This window comes from Melospiza georgiana, chromosome 10, assembly GCF_028018845.1.
Source record: "Melospiza georgiana isolate bMelGeo1 chromosome 10, bMelGeo1.pri, whole genome shotgun sequence".
NCBI classification, from domain to species: domain Eukaryota; kingdom Metazoa; phylum Chordata; class Aves; order Passeriformes; family Passerellidae; genus Melospiza; species Melospiza georgiana.
This window is the reverse complement of record NC_080439.1, coordinates 21,034,073-21,050,874: the sequence shown is the minus strand read 5'-3', so window position 1 is coordinate 21,050,874 and position 16,802 is coordinate 21,034,073. Positions and strand designations below refer to the sequence as shown.

Genomic DNA, 16,802 nt, shown 5'->3' with positions numbered 1-16,802 from the left:
TTCATGGAATCCAGATTGGTTTGGTCTGGGAAGGACTCATCCATTTCCAGCCCCTGTCATGGGCAGGGACACCTTCCACTGGACCAGGCTGTACAGCTTTTACCAGTTCCCAAATCACCTTTTGGGTTTCTTTGATGGCTTTCTGTTCGTTTTTCTGTGCTCAGGTGACAGAGGCCACTTTGCTCACACCAGGTCCCATCTGTATTGAGCACCTGACCCCTTCCACAGGCTCTTGTGGAGGGGTTTGGATTCCAAAGCAGAGATCTTGCTTTGGAAGCAGCCAAAAGACCTTAGCTTCAGCACAAGGTTTGATCTATTCCTGGGTAAATAATCAGCATGAGCAGCGCGGATCAGAGCTGGAACATCAGTGGGGCTCAGGAGAGGGTGCAGGATGGAAACCAGGTGGTTTTTGTGGCCATCTCACCCCAGAGTGCTGTGCAGGAAGGTGGAGAGCAGGAGGGAGCTGTGATATTGATCCTGTGTCTGCCTGAACCTCCCCCTCCTGTGCTCCTGTGCTGATTCAGGTCCCAGAGTGAGCTGGAGCTGCTTTCAGCCTCTCCCAGGGATGGTATTTCAGATACAGCAGTGATGTCACCTCTGTTACACTGCTGACCTGTGTCAGAGTTTGTTTTAAAGCCCCACAGAAATATCCTGGCAATTTTCCTTTTCTTACCCAAGACCAAGGGATATGTCCTGAGTGCAAGAGTGAGCTCCAAACCCAAACCCCACAGACAGGCTTTGTCCTGGTCCATCAGGGAACCTGCTAGAAATGCAGGGATGCTGTGCCCCATGGCTGAAAACCTGGGAAAAGAGGGTTTTGTAGGGTGATTTTCTTCCAGATCTGCCTGCCAGAGCAGGCTGTGGCACAGGGATGTTGGCCCTTGTGGCCAGAGAGGAAGATGGGTGGGACATGCTGAGCTCTGCAAGGAGCTGAGACAGTTTCACTTCCCTTTGGGTTTGTGACTGAATTACTCACTTCTCTTCAGCAGAAAGGCAGCAGGGAGGGAGTTTGTGGGGCTGCAGATGGGGGTATTTTTTTTTTTTTTGGTCAAAATTTGCATTCCTGAATGATGTCACAGCAATGACTTGTCCAAACCTTCTTCTTCTCAAGCCTCCAGACTTGAGAGTTTTAGGATAAAAACCAACGGAGAGGAGGTTTAGATTTGGTATTAGGAAGAAGTTCTTCCCTCTCTGGTTGCCCAGAGCAGCTGTGGCTGCCCCTGGATCCCTGGAAGTGTTCCAGGCCAGACTGGACAGGACTTGGAGAACCTGGGATGGTGGAAGGTGTCCCTGCCCATGGCAGGGGTGGAACAAGATGGCCTTTAATGTCCCTTCCCACCCAAACCATTCCATGATTCTGTAATGAAAGACTTTGGTAAATGTGCTGGGGTAGCTGGGCCAGGGGGATTTGTTGCTTTCAATGGTTTATTTTATTGTACAGTACAACAAAGGTCAATTTATCCACACATTTGGCAATCCTGTGGGAAAAGCTTGGGCAGCTCCTTCAGCTCTAACTGCAGTCAAAGTCCAAACTAGATGAAAGCAACCTGGTTGTGGGGCTTTCCAGCCCCTGAGGAGATCTAGGAGGAATCACAGGATGGTTTGGGTTGGAAGAGACATTAAAGCCCATCCCGTGCCACCCCTGCCATGGGCAGGGACACCTTCCACTGTCCCAGGCTGCTCCAACCCCTGTGCAGCCTGGCCTGGGACACTTCCAGGGATCCAGGGGCAGCCACAGCCACTCTTGGCAAAGGATCAGAGGTATTTCCTGACTTTGGGCACTGGTTTCTCCTGAAGATGTTCTCCAGAGAATCTGGACTGTCTTGCATCACAAGGGAGGGGATGCAGTTGGCTTCCAGTTGCTCAGAAATATGAGGTTCTGCTACTTCAGCATCCAACACATCCTGCTGCACACTGTGCTCTGTCACTGCCATATTTTCTGGAAAAATCCCTTTGCCCAGGGTTTCTCTCCTGGGAAGCTGAGAAGCCTCAGAGAAAAAGGAAAACAATATTATCTCATTTGCTTCTCCTGTGCTCTGCTGCTTTGGAATGTGGTTGGAGATTGTTTATCCAACATGTGAATTGTTTTTATTTAATGACCAATCATGGCCAAGCTGTGTTGGGGCTCTGGAAAGAGTAATGAGTTTTCATTATTATCTTTTAGCCTTCTGTCTGTATCCTTTCAATATAATATAATATAATATAATATAATATAATATAATATAATATAATATAATATAATATAATATAATATAATATAATATAATATAATATAATATAATATAATATAATATAATATAATATAATATAATATAATATAATATAATATTTCTTTAATAAAATAATAAATTAGCCTTCTGAGAACATGGAGTCAGATTCATCATTCCTTCCTTCCAATGATGGGGGACTCCAGAAAATACCACAGCACTCTGGACCAAGAGATCCAGATGTTCTCCTGCTCTCCCAGGAGAAATTCACCTCAGCCTCGTGGTGTGGATCCAGAGGAGCCCCCAGACCCCAGCCTGGGAACAGCAGGAGTGTGAGGGCTGTGAGCAGGGCTGCAGGGAGGGCAGGGGAAATGAGATCCCTGCTGCAGCTTTCCCTCTCCAGCCGCTTCCTCCTCATTTACAGCCCCAGCAGGAAGAGCCCTGACCACAGGTGGAGCTGCCTGGGCTGGACCTGCCTGTGGGAAGGGAACTGGGCAGAGCCCACCCCTGCCTGGGGTCTGGGAAGGGGCTGTGGCCCAGCCACTGACTCAGTGTTCCAGATTGTGTTCTGTCACCATCTGTATGGCAGCTGTCTTCTGTCAAATGGGCAGTTTTCCTCATCTCTTCCACAATCACTCCTCCCTAGGGAGGGGACATTGCTGATAACAGCTATTGAATGTCCCTGCATGGCTGATAAGAACTACAGCATCCCATTGGGAGATGTGAGCCCAGAGGGAGGAGCCAAGCATTGCTACCTGGATATAATCTGGAGATCCTGGAACACCAGCACGGCTTCTGCACTGGATTCCCCAGAGGAACAGCAGCTGCCTCTCCTTCCACTGGATCTTCAGAGGAAGAATCCATCCTTCTCTACAGGATCCCTGCTCCAGCAGAACCACCCCTGACACTGCAGGAGGGCTGAGCCACAATTCCAATGGGACTGCCACCAACAACCTGACCCACAGGGTGTCAGGCTGGGTTCTGACTCTGGCAGTGTTGTTCTAGTGTACTGCATTGTTTATTTTATCCTTTTATTTTTTTTCCTTCCCTATTAAAGAACTGTTATTTCCTACTCCCATATTTTCGCTTGAGAGCCCCTTAATTTAAAATTTACAGCAATTCAGAGGGGTGGGGAGGGTTCACATTCTCCATTTCAGGGGAGGCTCCTGCCTTCCTTAGCAGACTCCTGTCTTTCCAAACCAAGACACTGAGCCACCTCAGGACAGAGCCCTCCTGTGCTGGCTAATGTCACTTTTAGGTTGGATGTGACATACGCATCCAGCCTAACAGGATCAGGGTGATCAGGGTCCAAGAAGAAAAAAGTTTTTTATTCTGCGTGTTCTCCAGTTTATATACTCTTAACAAAGCGTGATCTTAAGTCATTAACTACATCACAATAACTTATTATATTCATTGGTGCAAAGCAATTAACGTCAATGCAATTGGCAAAAGTTTGACAGAAATTTAAAAGGCACCTATACACATCTACTTATGCATGTAGTTTAGCTTACAGAAATTTTCATGTATCTTTTCTCATCTGTTCCATGCTGATGGCCTTGTCTTCTTCCTTGCTATGGATACACTCAAAAATCATCAATTGTTATTTCTTCTATTAACTCAGCTTTGCTTGCAGGCCAGCTGTCAAGCCCCTCCATGGCTGCTTGTTGGAATCAGGGTGAAGCAGAGGAACAGGGATGTGTTAAGCACTGTAATGCCAGGCCAGAGCTATCAACAGTGGATTTTAAAGCCTGTTCTTGTGTGTGAATATCTGAATGTCCTTGCCGTGGCTTTACATGTGCAACAAATGCTCCTGGCAAGGAAAGCAGTTGTTGAGGAAATGAAAAACATCACCCTTACTTGAGAAACCAAACTAATAATAAACAGGTTATAAAGAAAACAGCATGAAGGTGTTGGTGCTAACTGTGAAGGCTGGGTGAGTTCTGGTGCCTTCCACACCCTCTGAGGCCTCAGCAGATGGAGGTCCACTCCCTTTGCAGCCAGCTCTCACAAGCGTCCATACCAGTGTTCAGTCAAAAATCCCTTTTCCCTTCCTACCCTGCACTCTTAGGAACGTGGGTTTGCCTCCCACTAAATCCTGTCCCTTCCTTTCTTCTGGTTCCCACAGAGGAAATGGGCACCTTTTGGGCACTGAGGGGTCAAAGGTGGGATCCTCTATGAAGTTCTTGCTGTGGAGCTTCTGATTGGTGTTTAGATCCTTGATCAAATGTCCTCCAAACCCAAAGACATAATTTTTCCCAATTGTTTTTGCTGCAGCTCGCCTGGATCCCTGTAGGCTTGTTGCATGTTGTCAGTCTGGGGGGATTTTTGCCTCCCTCACCTCCCTGATCTCCCACAGCCCCAACTCCTCTGGTGCTGATGCTGCAAGGGTGGCTGAGCAAGCCCAGGGCTCTGCTCAGAACAACCCAGAACTAATCCTGGCTTCAAAGTCTTCTTTGAGCCCTGCTTTCCATCAGAAAACCTGGCAAGAGCCAGGAGATTGCTGACAGCTGGAATATGCTGAAGAAATTCCTGGCTGTGAGGGTGCTGAGGCCCTGGCCCAGAGCAGCTGTGGCAGCCCCTGGATCCCTGGGATGTCCAAGGCCAGGCTGGACAGGGCTTGGAGCACCCTGGGCTGTAGGAAGGTGTCCCTGACCTTCAGGCATTGAGCTGTCCATTTTAGCTTTTCCCTTTTGCCCATGGAGCAAATTCTGTTTTCTTTCTTGTGTTCATGTTTCCTCTTAAATTGAAGGCAACTACAATTGATGGCAGCTCCTGAGATACAGGAGACCTCAGGCTTCCCTTGTTTTATCCTGAGCAGGTGATTAAATAAAATAAATTAAATTAAGGATGCTTTGCACCATCATCCCTTGCAGAACAATTTTTTAAATTCTTGCCAGTTCTCCATCCCACTGGGAGTCAAAGAAGCCCATGGAGAAATATTCCTGTTTCTCTTTTCCCCCACCCAACAGGTCCTGCTGCTGAGTGAACCATGAGTGACCCTTTGGTGATTCCACTGGGGAATAAATCACATTTCCTGCAGGAAAACACATTTTCAGTGATGGGAGAATTTCATTTTCTCATTTTCAGCTGCTGTTTCCTGTTGCAGTTTCCCCTTTCCCAAGGGTCCTGTGCTGGGTGCATTCCAGGAGAAACTGAGAGCCTGCCCTCCTATCACAGCTTTGCTCTTGGGCTCTGTTTGACAACTTGAAGGCTGTTAAGGGAAAAGGATTGTTTGGAGGAGGAGGAGGGAGGAACAGAAGAAGCTTACTGGGTGTAAAACCATAAGGGGATTCCCTGTCCTCTCCTACAGCTGCAGGAATTGCAGCTGCACATCTGGACACGGCTCCAGGCAGCTCAATCTCCTTCAGTTTAAGCCACCTGAGCCTTTGAGCTGCCCTGGAGCTCCCTGAAGGGCTGATCAGAGGAGCAGCTCAATCCCTGGCCCTTCCCTCTGCTGGTATTAAAAAATAAATTACCCCTGTGAAAAATGTGTATTTTATGATTGGCTTTTCACAAATATTAAAATGAATGTTATATGTGTTGTGTTAGAAAGTGATGCTGTATTAATTCTCTTAAGTAGTGTGTTAAATTTAATTTTAGGTTATAACAAAATGTTAAAATAGAAACTATGCTAGGTAAAATACTTTCTTTAAAAGAGAGGAACAGGGTACTACCACTGAGATAGCAGCCACAGGACACCTCAATCTTTCAGAGAAAGGGAATTTATTGCCCTCTTATCAGAAGAAATGAACTTCTTCCCACTTTGCTCTGCCATGAAGACACTGTCAGGATTCAGAGGAAGAAGCTGACACTGACCAGACAGAATCCTGTGTTTGAATGGAATTTATGCATCATGTATGAGGTGTATGAATATGCAACAGGCTATTGTTTTTAAGGGTTAATCCTCTGTTAACGTGGGTCCTTTTTTGGGCTTATTTTGCCCAGACTGTCTGTAACTCTTTATTTTTATTGTCTTGTATTGTCCTAAATCCCAATTGTCGAAATTATTATTACCCTAATTATATTACCATTTTTATAAACATTTTATTATTTTTAAAATGTTAAAAACAAGTGCTTGGCGTTTCTCACACCCCTCTCACACATCAAATCCTTGCTGGGAGGGTGGGTGGGGGTGTGAAGGGAGGAAAAGGAGGGGACCCAGCAGCAGCTTCAGGACCTTTCAGAGCCATCCGGCTGCAGGATGTGGGGAAAGTGTGAAGAGCAGCAGCAGCACAGAGCCCTGGGGTCAGCCCTGAGGTGGGGCTGCTCTCCAGGAACTGCAGGGTGGGGAAAACCTGGATGGGCCCTGCAGGGGCTCTGCCAGCCCCTGGAGCTGCTGGGCATGGGGGCTACGCTGCCCTGGCCTTGGGGATGGGCTGGGGGCAAAGCAGGGTGTGAAGGAGGTTGTTTTGTCACCCAGTTCCTGCTGGGCTGCAGGAGGAAGCTGGTTTGACCCCCAGGGCATCACCTTGAGGGTGGCACCACAGAAAGGAATCCATCAGAAGCCTCCCAAATCCATCAGAATCCATCAGGAGCCTCCCAAATCCATCAGAATCCATCAGGAGCCTCCCAAATCCATCAGAATCCATCAGGAGCCTCCCAAATCCATCAGAATCCATCAGAAGCTCTCCCAGAGCCTCCCAAACCAGAGGGCAGAGGATGCCCAAGTGCTACAGCTCTGCCAGCTCCAGTGTCTCCAAGCACCAGGTGAGGGCTCCTGGCAGGGTTTGGGGTGAGGAGTTTGTGGTCATCAGCTTTTTTTTGTGTGCCCTTGAGCAGTGCCATGGGAATTTTGCCCTTCTGTGAGCTTCTGCCAACTCCTGTTCGCTTCTCTCTTCTCCTTCTTGATTTTTATACATCAAACTTCCTTGAAAATGGAGGAAATGAAACCACAGGGCTTTTTTGTGAGTGACAAGGGAGAGGTCAGCCTCCTCCCAGAGAAGAAATGAAATTTAGGGGGAAGGCAAAGAAAATGATCTCCCTGGTCATTTTTTGCTGGTTTCAGGAGTTTGGGGGCCACGTGGTCTGGCAGCTCATCTCCCGACTCTGCAAATATCCCACGGGCACCATGGAACACGTGGCACATAGAGCATGGAGCTGCAGATCACAGACAGCTCCTGCTGCAGGCTGGATGGATCCTTTCTCCATGGTTCTGAACCCTTTCCCACCTGGGTAGATCTGGGCAAAGTTTTCCTCCTCAGAGGCTGGGTTAGCTGGGGACTTGGGGGTGTGTGATGGGCCTGGGAAGGGGGAGACATGGGGTGGGGAGATGGAGAGCAGGGCTGGAAGGGGCTGAGGAGGAAGGGGACCTCCCTGTGCATATTGCCTTGGAAATGGGGATCTTTGTTTCCCGAAAAGCCATTTCTACTGAGTTTCACACAGGGATTAGCACTCAGGAGGTCCCTGCATCTGGGTGGTTCTGATTTGGGTTTGCTGAAATCCCCAGAAGCCCCAGGACACCCAAAAGACTGTGAGCAGGGGGATAGAAACATCCTGAATCTCACTTAGACACTGTGAGGCACAGGCACTGGCATCCTGTGACGGTGTTCACAGGGGTCTGAGGATGAGGGAAGAGATGAGGATCTGACTCCATGTTTCAGAAGGCTTGATTTATTATTTTATGATATATATTACATTAAAACTATTCTAAAAGAATAGAAGAAAGGATTTCATCAGAAGGCTGGCTAAGAATAGAAAAAGAAAGAATGATAACAAAGGCTTGTGGCTGGGACAGAGAGTCTGAGCCAGCTGACTGTGATTGGCCATTAATTAGAAACAGCCACATGAGACCAATCCCAGATGCACCTGTTGCATTCCACAGCAGCAGATAACCATTGTTTACATTTTGTTCCTGAGGCGTCTCAGCTTCTCAGGAGGAAAAAATCCCAAGAAAAGGATTTTCCATAAAAGATGTCTGTGACAGCATCCCAAATTTACTGGACACTCAACACCTGGGACATGTCCAGCTTGGCTTGGGATGCCACAGGAAACAACAGCACCTTCTTCTCCTATAGGACACACATCCCTTGGCTCCTGTCACACCCCTGGGCTGGGTGCTGGAGGCAAGAGGGGTCTGGAGGGACACAAGGGGAATGGGTGCCATGCAGGGGTGGCATTTCTCCATCCTGCATGGCTGTGCAGAGCAGAATCACTCTGGTCACCATCTCTGTGTGCTGAGCGTGGGTTCTGCTGCTGGATTGCACAGAGGAGCCACCATGCCAGGCTTGGCTGGTCCCCAGGAGCTGTGTGGCACCCTGGCTGCCTGCTGGGCCCCGTGGTTCCTCCCTGCAGGGTGTGAGTGAGTGCATGACCCATGCAGGGAGTGCTGTGCTCAGTGAGCAGAGCAGCAGGGCCCGCTCGCTCGCTGCCTCCATGTGACTGCAGCTTCCGTCGCTCCTTCCGCAAAGCCTAAATTGGTGCTCAGCCACAGGGCGGGTGGCACACGGCCCCAGGGGTGGCACACCGACCCCAGGGTGGCACACGGACCCCCAGCCGCGTCCCAGGACCCTCTGAGGGGCTGCAGGATGGAGCGTGCCAAAGCCCACGCGGTGAGTAACTGCCCCCCATAGCTGTGCTGGGGGAAACACCCAGCACAGGGGCTCCTGTGCCAGTCTGGGGACCTGTGTGTCACCAACAGCCGTGCTCGAAGGGCTGTGGCTGCGTGGGCTCGTGCTGGGGTTGGTGTGAAGCGTGGGGAGCAGCCGGCAGCTCCCAGGGCTCTTGGATGTGGGCTCTGGTGAAGGGCTGCGGGCAAGGGTTTCCTGCTGGGGCTGCTGCCTCCTCTCCTGGCTGGCCAGGTGCCATCCCACCAGCTCCAGGGAGCACTGGCAGGATGGAGGAGCTTCTGGTGTTGGGAGAAGCTGGGGAAGGTTGAGGTGGGTGAAGGAAAGTGGGAGTTTCTGCAGAGAACCAAAACTGTGTTCTTTGGGTGCAGCAAGGACCGAGGTCCAGGACAGCAGGGTCGCTCTCCTGCCACCGTGCCTGGGTATGAGCTGCTGCTGGACCCCAAGGACTTGAGAGGGTGAAAGGTGCTGTGTGTCACTTGCAGCCTGGGGAAAGGGGGCTACCTCTCTAGGGTAATAAATTCTGCTTTGATAATTCACCAGTTCAACACTTTGGCTGTCCCAAGGAAGGAGACAGCCCAGGACATGCCCGGCTCCCTCTGCGCCGCGAGGCTCTGGCTCCCTGGGCTGCCCAAAATAACCCTGTTTCTCCTTCATGCAGTGGCAGCTGTGAAAGTGCCGTGTGTCAAACACTGGCTGAGCCCTCACTGCTCATTTGCCTGAGTTTCAGCTTTTCCCCAGATGCAAATGCCGTCAGCTCCGCTCCCACCAGGTCAGTGATGGGGCAGCTCCTGCTGGAGAGCCTCTGCTTCCCTGGAAGGGTTCCCAGCACTGGGATGGGCACTGGGGGGACTTGTGGGGTGGGCTGGTGTCCCCTGGGGAGTGTTTGGTGCCAAGAGGGGCACAGGAGCCCTGTTGGGGGATGCCCTGCTGGAAGGATGCAGCTCAGTGGCCTCCACGAGCAGCTGTGCAGCAGTGACAGGGCCTTCCCCCTGTGCACTGCCACCCCCATGCCTGCCCTTCCCCAAACTGGGGGAGCCCCACCAGGGCTTCTGCTGGGCTGGGTGGGCTCAGTGCCAAGGCTCTGTGCCCCTTATTCCACGGGCAGCATCACCTGGGGCTTTTGGGGTGAGCAGTTTGCAGCTCCTGACCTCCTCCCCTGTGCCTCCCTCTCCACAGGAGTGCCGCCACTGAGATGGAGGCCCCGCTCCCTGGTCTCTCCCTGCTGCTTCTCCTCCTGGCAGTGGGATGGGGAGGCAGGATGGACGCAGCCTGGGCACCATCTCCTGGGGGCTGTGAGCTTGTAAGTCCTCTCTTGTGAACCCTCTCCCCTCTGAGTGCTTGGTCCTGCCGGGCAAAGCCCAGGCAGCTCAGCATCTCCAGACCTTCTCCATCCCAGCTAGTGGCTTGGAGTGGACTGGTGTGCCAAGGCTATAAGCAAAGAGCCACCTCCTCCCCCCTTCCTGTGCTCCCCAGACTTGTCCCTCTTCATCTCCTGCCTCCCACAGTGGTGTTAGATATCCTCCTCTTCCTTCAGGTGCAGAGCATCATGGACTGCACTGGCAGATGGCTGAGTTCCATCCCAGGAAACCTTCGAGGCGACACCGAGGAGCTGTTCCTTGATGACAACACTATCCAGGTCCTGAGCAATGCCTCCCTGCTCCTGTATCCCCACCTCTGGCATCTCAGCGTGACCAGGAACCGCCTGGAGCTCATTGAGCCCGGTGCCTTCCTCAGCAGCCAGGGCCTGGAGGTGCTCTCCTTGACAGACAACCTGCTCTTCACCAACTACTCGCTGACAGCCACTGCTCTTTCTGCTCTGCCAGCCTTGAGGATGCTGGATCTGGCTGGAAACCAGCTCAGGGAGGACATGGTGTCCATTTTAGTCTCCAACCTCTCTTCCTTGGAGTCCCTGTCTGTGGCCAGGAACATCATCATGAGGTTGGACTCATCCACCTTCACAAACCTGACAGATCTGCTGGAGCTGAACCTGGAGAAGAACTACATCTTTGAGATTGACAATGCCTTTGAAGGGCTGCAGAGGCTGCAGAGGCTCAACTTAGCTTACAACTACCTCCCGTGTCTGGTGGGGTTTGACCTGACCGAGCTCAGGGTGCTCAATCTCAGCAACAACGTCATTGAGTGGTTTCTGAGCATGGAAATTGATGACCTCTTTGAGCTGGAGGTGCTGGACCTGTCCCACAACCGCCTGCTGTTCTTCCCTGTGCTGCCCAGGCAGAGCAAGCTGCACTCCTTGCTGCTGCAGGACAACAGGATGAGCTTCTACCAGCGGCTCCCCAACGGCACCTCCCTGGCCAACGTCACCATGCAGTTCCTGATCATCGACGGCAACTCCACCAACATCACCACGGTCAGGCTCTGGGACGAGCTCTGCCACAGCAACCTCTCCTCCCTGCGCCTCCTGGACATGAGCCAGAACGAGGTCTGGGGCCTGCCAGATGATTTCCTGGCCCAGATGCCCTCCCTGACCCACCTGAAGCTCAACCAGAACTGCCTGGAGGCATTTCACCTGCCGGAGGAGGACCCCTTGGCCAGGCTGACAGAGCTGGACCTCAGCCAGAACCAGCTGGTGGAGCTGGGGGTGAAGGTGGGCACTGGGGACATCCTGCCCAGCCTGCGGCTCTTCAACCTCAGCACCAACAGGCTGCAGGCTCTTCCTCCCGGGATTTTCACCCACACCAGGAAGATCACTACCCTGGACCTCAGCTACAACCGGGTTGCCCTCTGTCCCCGGCCAGGTGAGGCCCAGAGTCTCTCCTGCGTGGACATCAGGGGTGTGCAGACCTTGAGCCACCTCTCCCTGGCGGGCTGTGGTCTGCAGGGCATGGGTGGCCGCCCCTTCCAGGGGACATCGCTGATGCACCTGGACCTCTCTGACAACCGCCAGCTGCTCTCCGGGGACCTGGCCTGGCTGCAGGACCTTGTCCTGACGCTGCAGGTGCTGTCTCTGAGGAACACCAGCCTCTCCTCCACCACGGACCTCTCTGCCCTGAGCAGCCTGGTGCGCTTGGACCTTTCTGGGAACTGCCTGGCCGCGTTCCCCGCCTGGCTGGGCGCGCTGAGGCTGCGCAGCCTGGACCTGCGGGACAACTGCCTGCCAGCGCTGCCGCGGGACCTGCCACAGCAGGCGCCGCTGGGCAGGAGCCTGCGGGAGCTCTACCTCAGCCACAACCCCTACAACTGCTGCACGCTGGGCTGGTGGGACGCCCTGCAGCAGGCCCGGGGGCTGCGTGTCCCCGACGGGCAGCAGGTGACCTGCAGGCACGGCCCCAGCGCGCTCAGCCCCGGCGCGCTGCCCCAGCCCGTCCTGCAGAGCTGCCAGTGGCACACGGCCAACATGGAGCTGCTCTACCTGGTGCTGGCTCTGCCCACCTGCCTGACGCTCCTGGTGGCCTTTGTGGTTGTCTTCCTCATGCTCAAGGAGAAGCTGCTGAAAATGGTGAAAAATCGGTGTGGGGTGTCCAGCCCTTACTGATGGCTGAGGAAGAGGAAGGGCTTGGGAAGAGTCAGTAATAGGAGGTGGTCAGGAGTGCAGGTGATAACCCCTCCGAGGTGGTCAGGATGGAAAGCTGATGGATGCAGGACAGGAGGTGCTGGGAGAGCTGCCATTGCTGCCTTGATGGTACCCCAAGGGTGAGAGCTGTGTCTGGTGATGGAGTGCTGGGAATCCTCAAGGAACGTGTCTGCAGCAGAAACCTTCAGCTGGTGCTGGTGAGAGCTGAGTGGACACAACATCAAACATTCCTTGGCTGAAAGGACAGGTTGCCCAGAAAAACCTGTGGATGCCCCATCTGTGGAAGTGTTCAAGGCCAAGTTGGAGTGGGCTTGGAACAATCTGATCTAGGGGAAGGCGTTGTAACCAGATGGGTTTTTAAAGTCCCTTCCAACCCAGACCACTCTGGGATTCTGTGACAATTTTCTCCAGCACTGCTTTCCCCCCCACCTTCCAGCAGTTCTTTTTATTTATTCCCACCTGTAGCCAACTCAAAAAATCTTCCAGATCTGCAACCAGCCTCCATAAAGTGCCCCAGGCTGGAGCAAACATCACCTGGGCACTGTGGAGAAGGGTCTCTCTAGTCACAGCTTTCCAGCACTGCCAAACTCGCAGGCAACCCTACTCATGCACCATTATGGATGTGCTGATAAAGACAGGCACTGTCAGCAGGGCTCAAAGACACATTTTGGGGTGTTGTTTCTCCACTAAGTCACAGTTTGGGCTAGAAAACTCCATTAGAAACAGCCCAAGTTGCAACAAGAGGAGATATTGATTGAAAAGCAGGGGAGTAAATTATATCCCTCAGCGATATTTTATCATGGATTTATGTTCCTCCAGTGACTGCTGGATTAAACATACAAAGGAAACAAGAGAAATCCTTCCTCCTTGTTGTGCAAGCCCTGCTCTGGTGGGCAGTGCCCGGGGGTTTCCTCCACCCAGCCCTGCTCACAGCAGCTCTGCCTCTGCCAGAGCAGCCAGCACTACCTGGGGAAGTGCTGCTCTGCTCCTCGGGGGTCACTGAGGGGAAAGCAGAAGTGGTGGTGGTTTGTGCTAACTCAAAAGCCCTTCTGAGAACGGGAGTGGCTTTATTCCTGTGGCACTGTTGGGATTTTTCTAGTGAAACATGTTTAATAGGAACGGGGCACAGGGAAGTGTGCAGCAGTGCTGGAGTGGGGGCTTGTCCTGCCTTGGTGTGGTGGGCTCAGTCAGTGATGTGGGGTGTGCTGGGGATCAAACCTGGTGGAGTTGTCCTGTGAGGTGATGGAGGGAGATGCCCAGGCCTGGCCTGAAGCTGGGAGGATGTTGGGGATGGTGCAGGCAGGGGACCCAAGGCTGGCAGCAGGACAAACCCTTCCCAGGCACGGGGCCTGGGCTCATGGGGGAGCCTGGTGTGGCTGCTGGCTCTGCAAGGCTGGAAAATGGATGGGTCAGACCCTGCTAGAGCAGCCAGCATCTCCACTGGGGCTGAGAGCAGTACAGGCTCTGGAAACCCATCTGTCAGATCTGGCTCAGAAATGACCGCTTTCTGCCCCAATTTTAGACTGAAATAGCCAAAACCAAAGCAGGCCCCAACTGGGGAATCCCTCAGCCTATTTCAACTCTTCTTTTGCTTGTAAGCTGCACCCTGGGGGACAGCAGTGACCTATAAATACACCCCTGCACCGTCCCCAGCTGCATTCTGGTGTCTCCCTGCTGGCAGGGTGAGCAGATGTCCCTGAGAGGTCCCCTCTTCGTGGAGCTGGGCTTGGAGAGGGATGTGTGTCCTTCCCCATCTCCACAGCTGGACAGGGATGTGTGTCCTTCCCCAGCTCCACAGCTGGAGAGGGATGTGTGTCCTTCCTCATCTCCACAGCTGGAGAGGGGTGTGTGTCCTTCCTCACCTCCACAGCTGGAGAGGGGTGTGTGTCCTTCCTCACCTCCACAGCTGGACAGGGATGTGTGTCCTTCCCCATCTCCACAGCTGGAGAGGGATGTGTGTCCTTCCCCAGCTCCACAGCTGGACAGGGATGTGTGTCCTTCCTCACCTCCACAGCTGGAGAGGGATGTGTGTCCTTCCCCATCTCCACAGCTGGAGAGGGGTGTGTGTCCTTCCCCAGCTCCACAGCTGGAGAGGGATGTGTGTCCTTCCCCAGCTCCACAGCTGGAGAGGGATGTGTGTCCTTCCCCATCTCCACAGCTGGAGAGGGATGTGTGTCCTTCCCCAGCTCCACAGCTGGAGAGGGATGTGTGTCCTTCCCCAGCTCCACAGCTGGAGAGGGATGTGTGTCCTTCCCCATCTCCACAGCTGGAGAGGGATGTGTGTCCTTCCCCAGCTCCACAGCTGGAGAGGGATGTGTGTCCTTCCCCAGCTCCACAGCTGGAGAGGGATGTGTGTCCTTCCCCATCTCCACAGCTGGAGAGGGGTGTGTGTCCTTCCCCAGCTCCACAGCTGGAGAGGGGTGTGTGTCCTTCTCCAGCTCCACAGCCAATGCTGCTGCTCCATCCAGCATGGGGAGCAGGGTGCAGATGTAGCAGGAACCCAGGCACCTGGCACTGCCCAGGGCATGGATTAAAAGGAGATATTCTTAATTGTATGGAGCTGATGGGGACATTCAGCATTCCCTCATGGTGCCTGGAAAGCTGTGGCTCACCTGGAGCTGTGACGTGAATGGGATGTTGGGGCAGCAAGAGGAGATTCCACTTTCTGAGGTGTCCTTACAAAGCTGCTCTCAGCATCCTTGCAAGGCCATGGTGATCAGGGAAGGTCCTTGGTGACTGGAGAACCCAGGGGTCCCACCCAGCTTCAGTAATGGCCAAAAGGCCATCCCAGAGAGCAACAGGGCAGCCACCCTCTTGCTGGGAAAGTCATGGAATGAATGTTCTGTTTGGAGCACAGCTCTGCAAAAAGAGGGTGGCTGGAAGAAGTCAGGATGGACTGCTGAGGCTGAGTGATGCCTGCCCAACCTGCTCTCAGGATGACCCAACCTTTCCTCTCAGGATGAAATGGATGGGTCTGTAGGCAAGGGGAGAGTGGTGGATTCCCTGTGCCTCAGCAAGGCTTTGGACACAATGTCCCACCACGTTCTCCATGCAAGTGGAGATGTCAGGGTCTGGATGGGTGGGCAGCCAGGCAGGTCAGGATCAGTGGGAGTGAAGTGCAGAGGGCTGTGGCTATGGGATGTGCTCTGCCAGGAGGCTGCTGAGGGGACTGTTGTGGGATCTGTCCCATTTTATGTCTTTATGCATGATCTAAAGCTGGCTGTGAAGTGCCTTCCTGTCATGTTCCCAAACTGGGAAGAGCAGTCTGGCTCCCTGCTGAAGGGCTGGGGTGGGCTGGAGGGATGGGGAGCAGGAACCTCACAATCCAGGCACTCCTTTGGCCTCATGTAGCCCTCACTGGGGCTGGGCACAGGCCATGTCCTGGTCAGGATGAAGCTGGGGGCAGGCTGGAAGTGGAGGAGAGGTTCCCAGGGGCCCTCTCCCTCCCAAGTGGGAGATCTTTGTGTGTTGTTATGTTGCAATTGTTGAGGCAAGGCCTGTGCCAGACCCCTGCATGCCCTTTCCCGTCCTGGGAGAGCTGAGTCAGCCTTTACATTTTTTTTTAATTTTGGCAAGTGAGGGCTCATCTTTCATTTCTCTCCTGACTGAAGACCCCCTTGGCCAAGTGTGAGCTCCCTTGTCCTCTCTAGTAAAGCACTGTGGTTTAACTGACACTTGCTCCATGTTTTTCACAACAGCAACTCATTTTGGGGTGTAGGAGGAGAGCTCTTCCAGCTGCTCCTCCAGCCACTCCTCTTAGTTATGTCAGGCAGCAGTTTGTTGGGGACCCTCAGTTGGGGATGAAGGCCCTTCTCACCCTCAGCCCTCCCAGCTGCCTGGGTGCAGAAAGCCAAAACCCAGGAAGCTTTTGGAGTTGTAAAATTTCCCAAAGAATCCTAATCTTAGTCCTCCAGTTATTACATGAGAGCAGGATTGATCTAGTAGAGCCCAGCCAAGGCAGACAGCTGGATGAAAACCTTCAGTGGGACGAGTTTGTCTTACTCCAGAACCACCCCCAGCCTCTGACCTCCTACCACTCTGGTTTTTCTGATATTTTAAGCAATTTCTCCCAGAACTGAGCACTAATGAGGAAACATCACCCAGGAGTGTAAGGATCCAATCATCCCATTTCAGCAGTTTGAAATCACTGTCTTTTAAAAAGTACTTTCAAGACTAATTCATTTTCAAGATATTCATTCTCTTACATGTAAGGACTTATTTTTGTGTATGCTAAAACTGAAGATTTAAGCATGCTAGGGAAAGGTGAGAGTAATATTCTCAATGCAGAGTTGATTTATCCAGAATGACTGATACATATTTAACCTCCCAGCAGGCAATAACAATCACCCTATTTGTACAGTACAGCTTTAACAGTGTCCTCAGGACATGAATATTTAACACCTCATTTTCAGCCAAAGCTGACTGAAATGTAAGAAATTGAAAGATTAAATAATTTAAAATTCTTTTATGTAGAAAAAGACTAAAACCAGCCAACAA

The 16,802-nt window shown here is 52.5% G+C and overlaps 1 protein-coding gene across 1 annotated transcript; it reads left to right on the top strand.

Moving 5' to 3' along the window:
• The first annotated feature begins 9,285 nt into the window (after positions 1–9,285).
• Positions 9,286–12,890, top strand: NRROS (negative regulator of reactive oxygen species). Its single transcript, XM_058031301.1, has 3 exons — positions 9,286–9,542; positions 9,950–10,073; positions 10,308–12,890. Exons 2-3 carry the CDS (start codon positions 9,966–9,968, stop codon positions 12,264–12,266), a joined length of 2,067 nt encoding a protein of 688 aa, XP_057887284.1. The 5' UTR covers positions 9,286–9,542; positions 9,950–9,965; the 3' UTR covers positions 12,267–12,890.
• Positions 12,891–16,802: the final 3,912 nt, after the last annotated feature.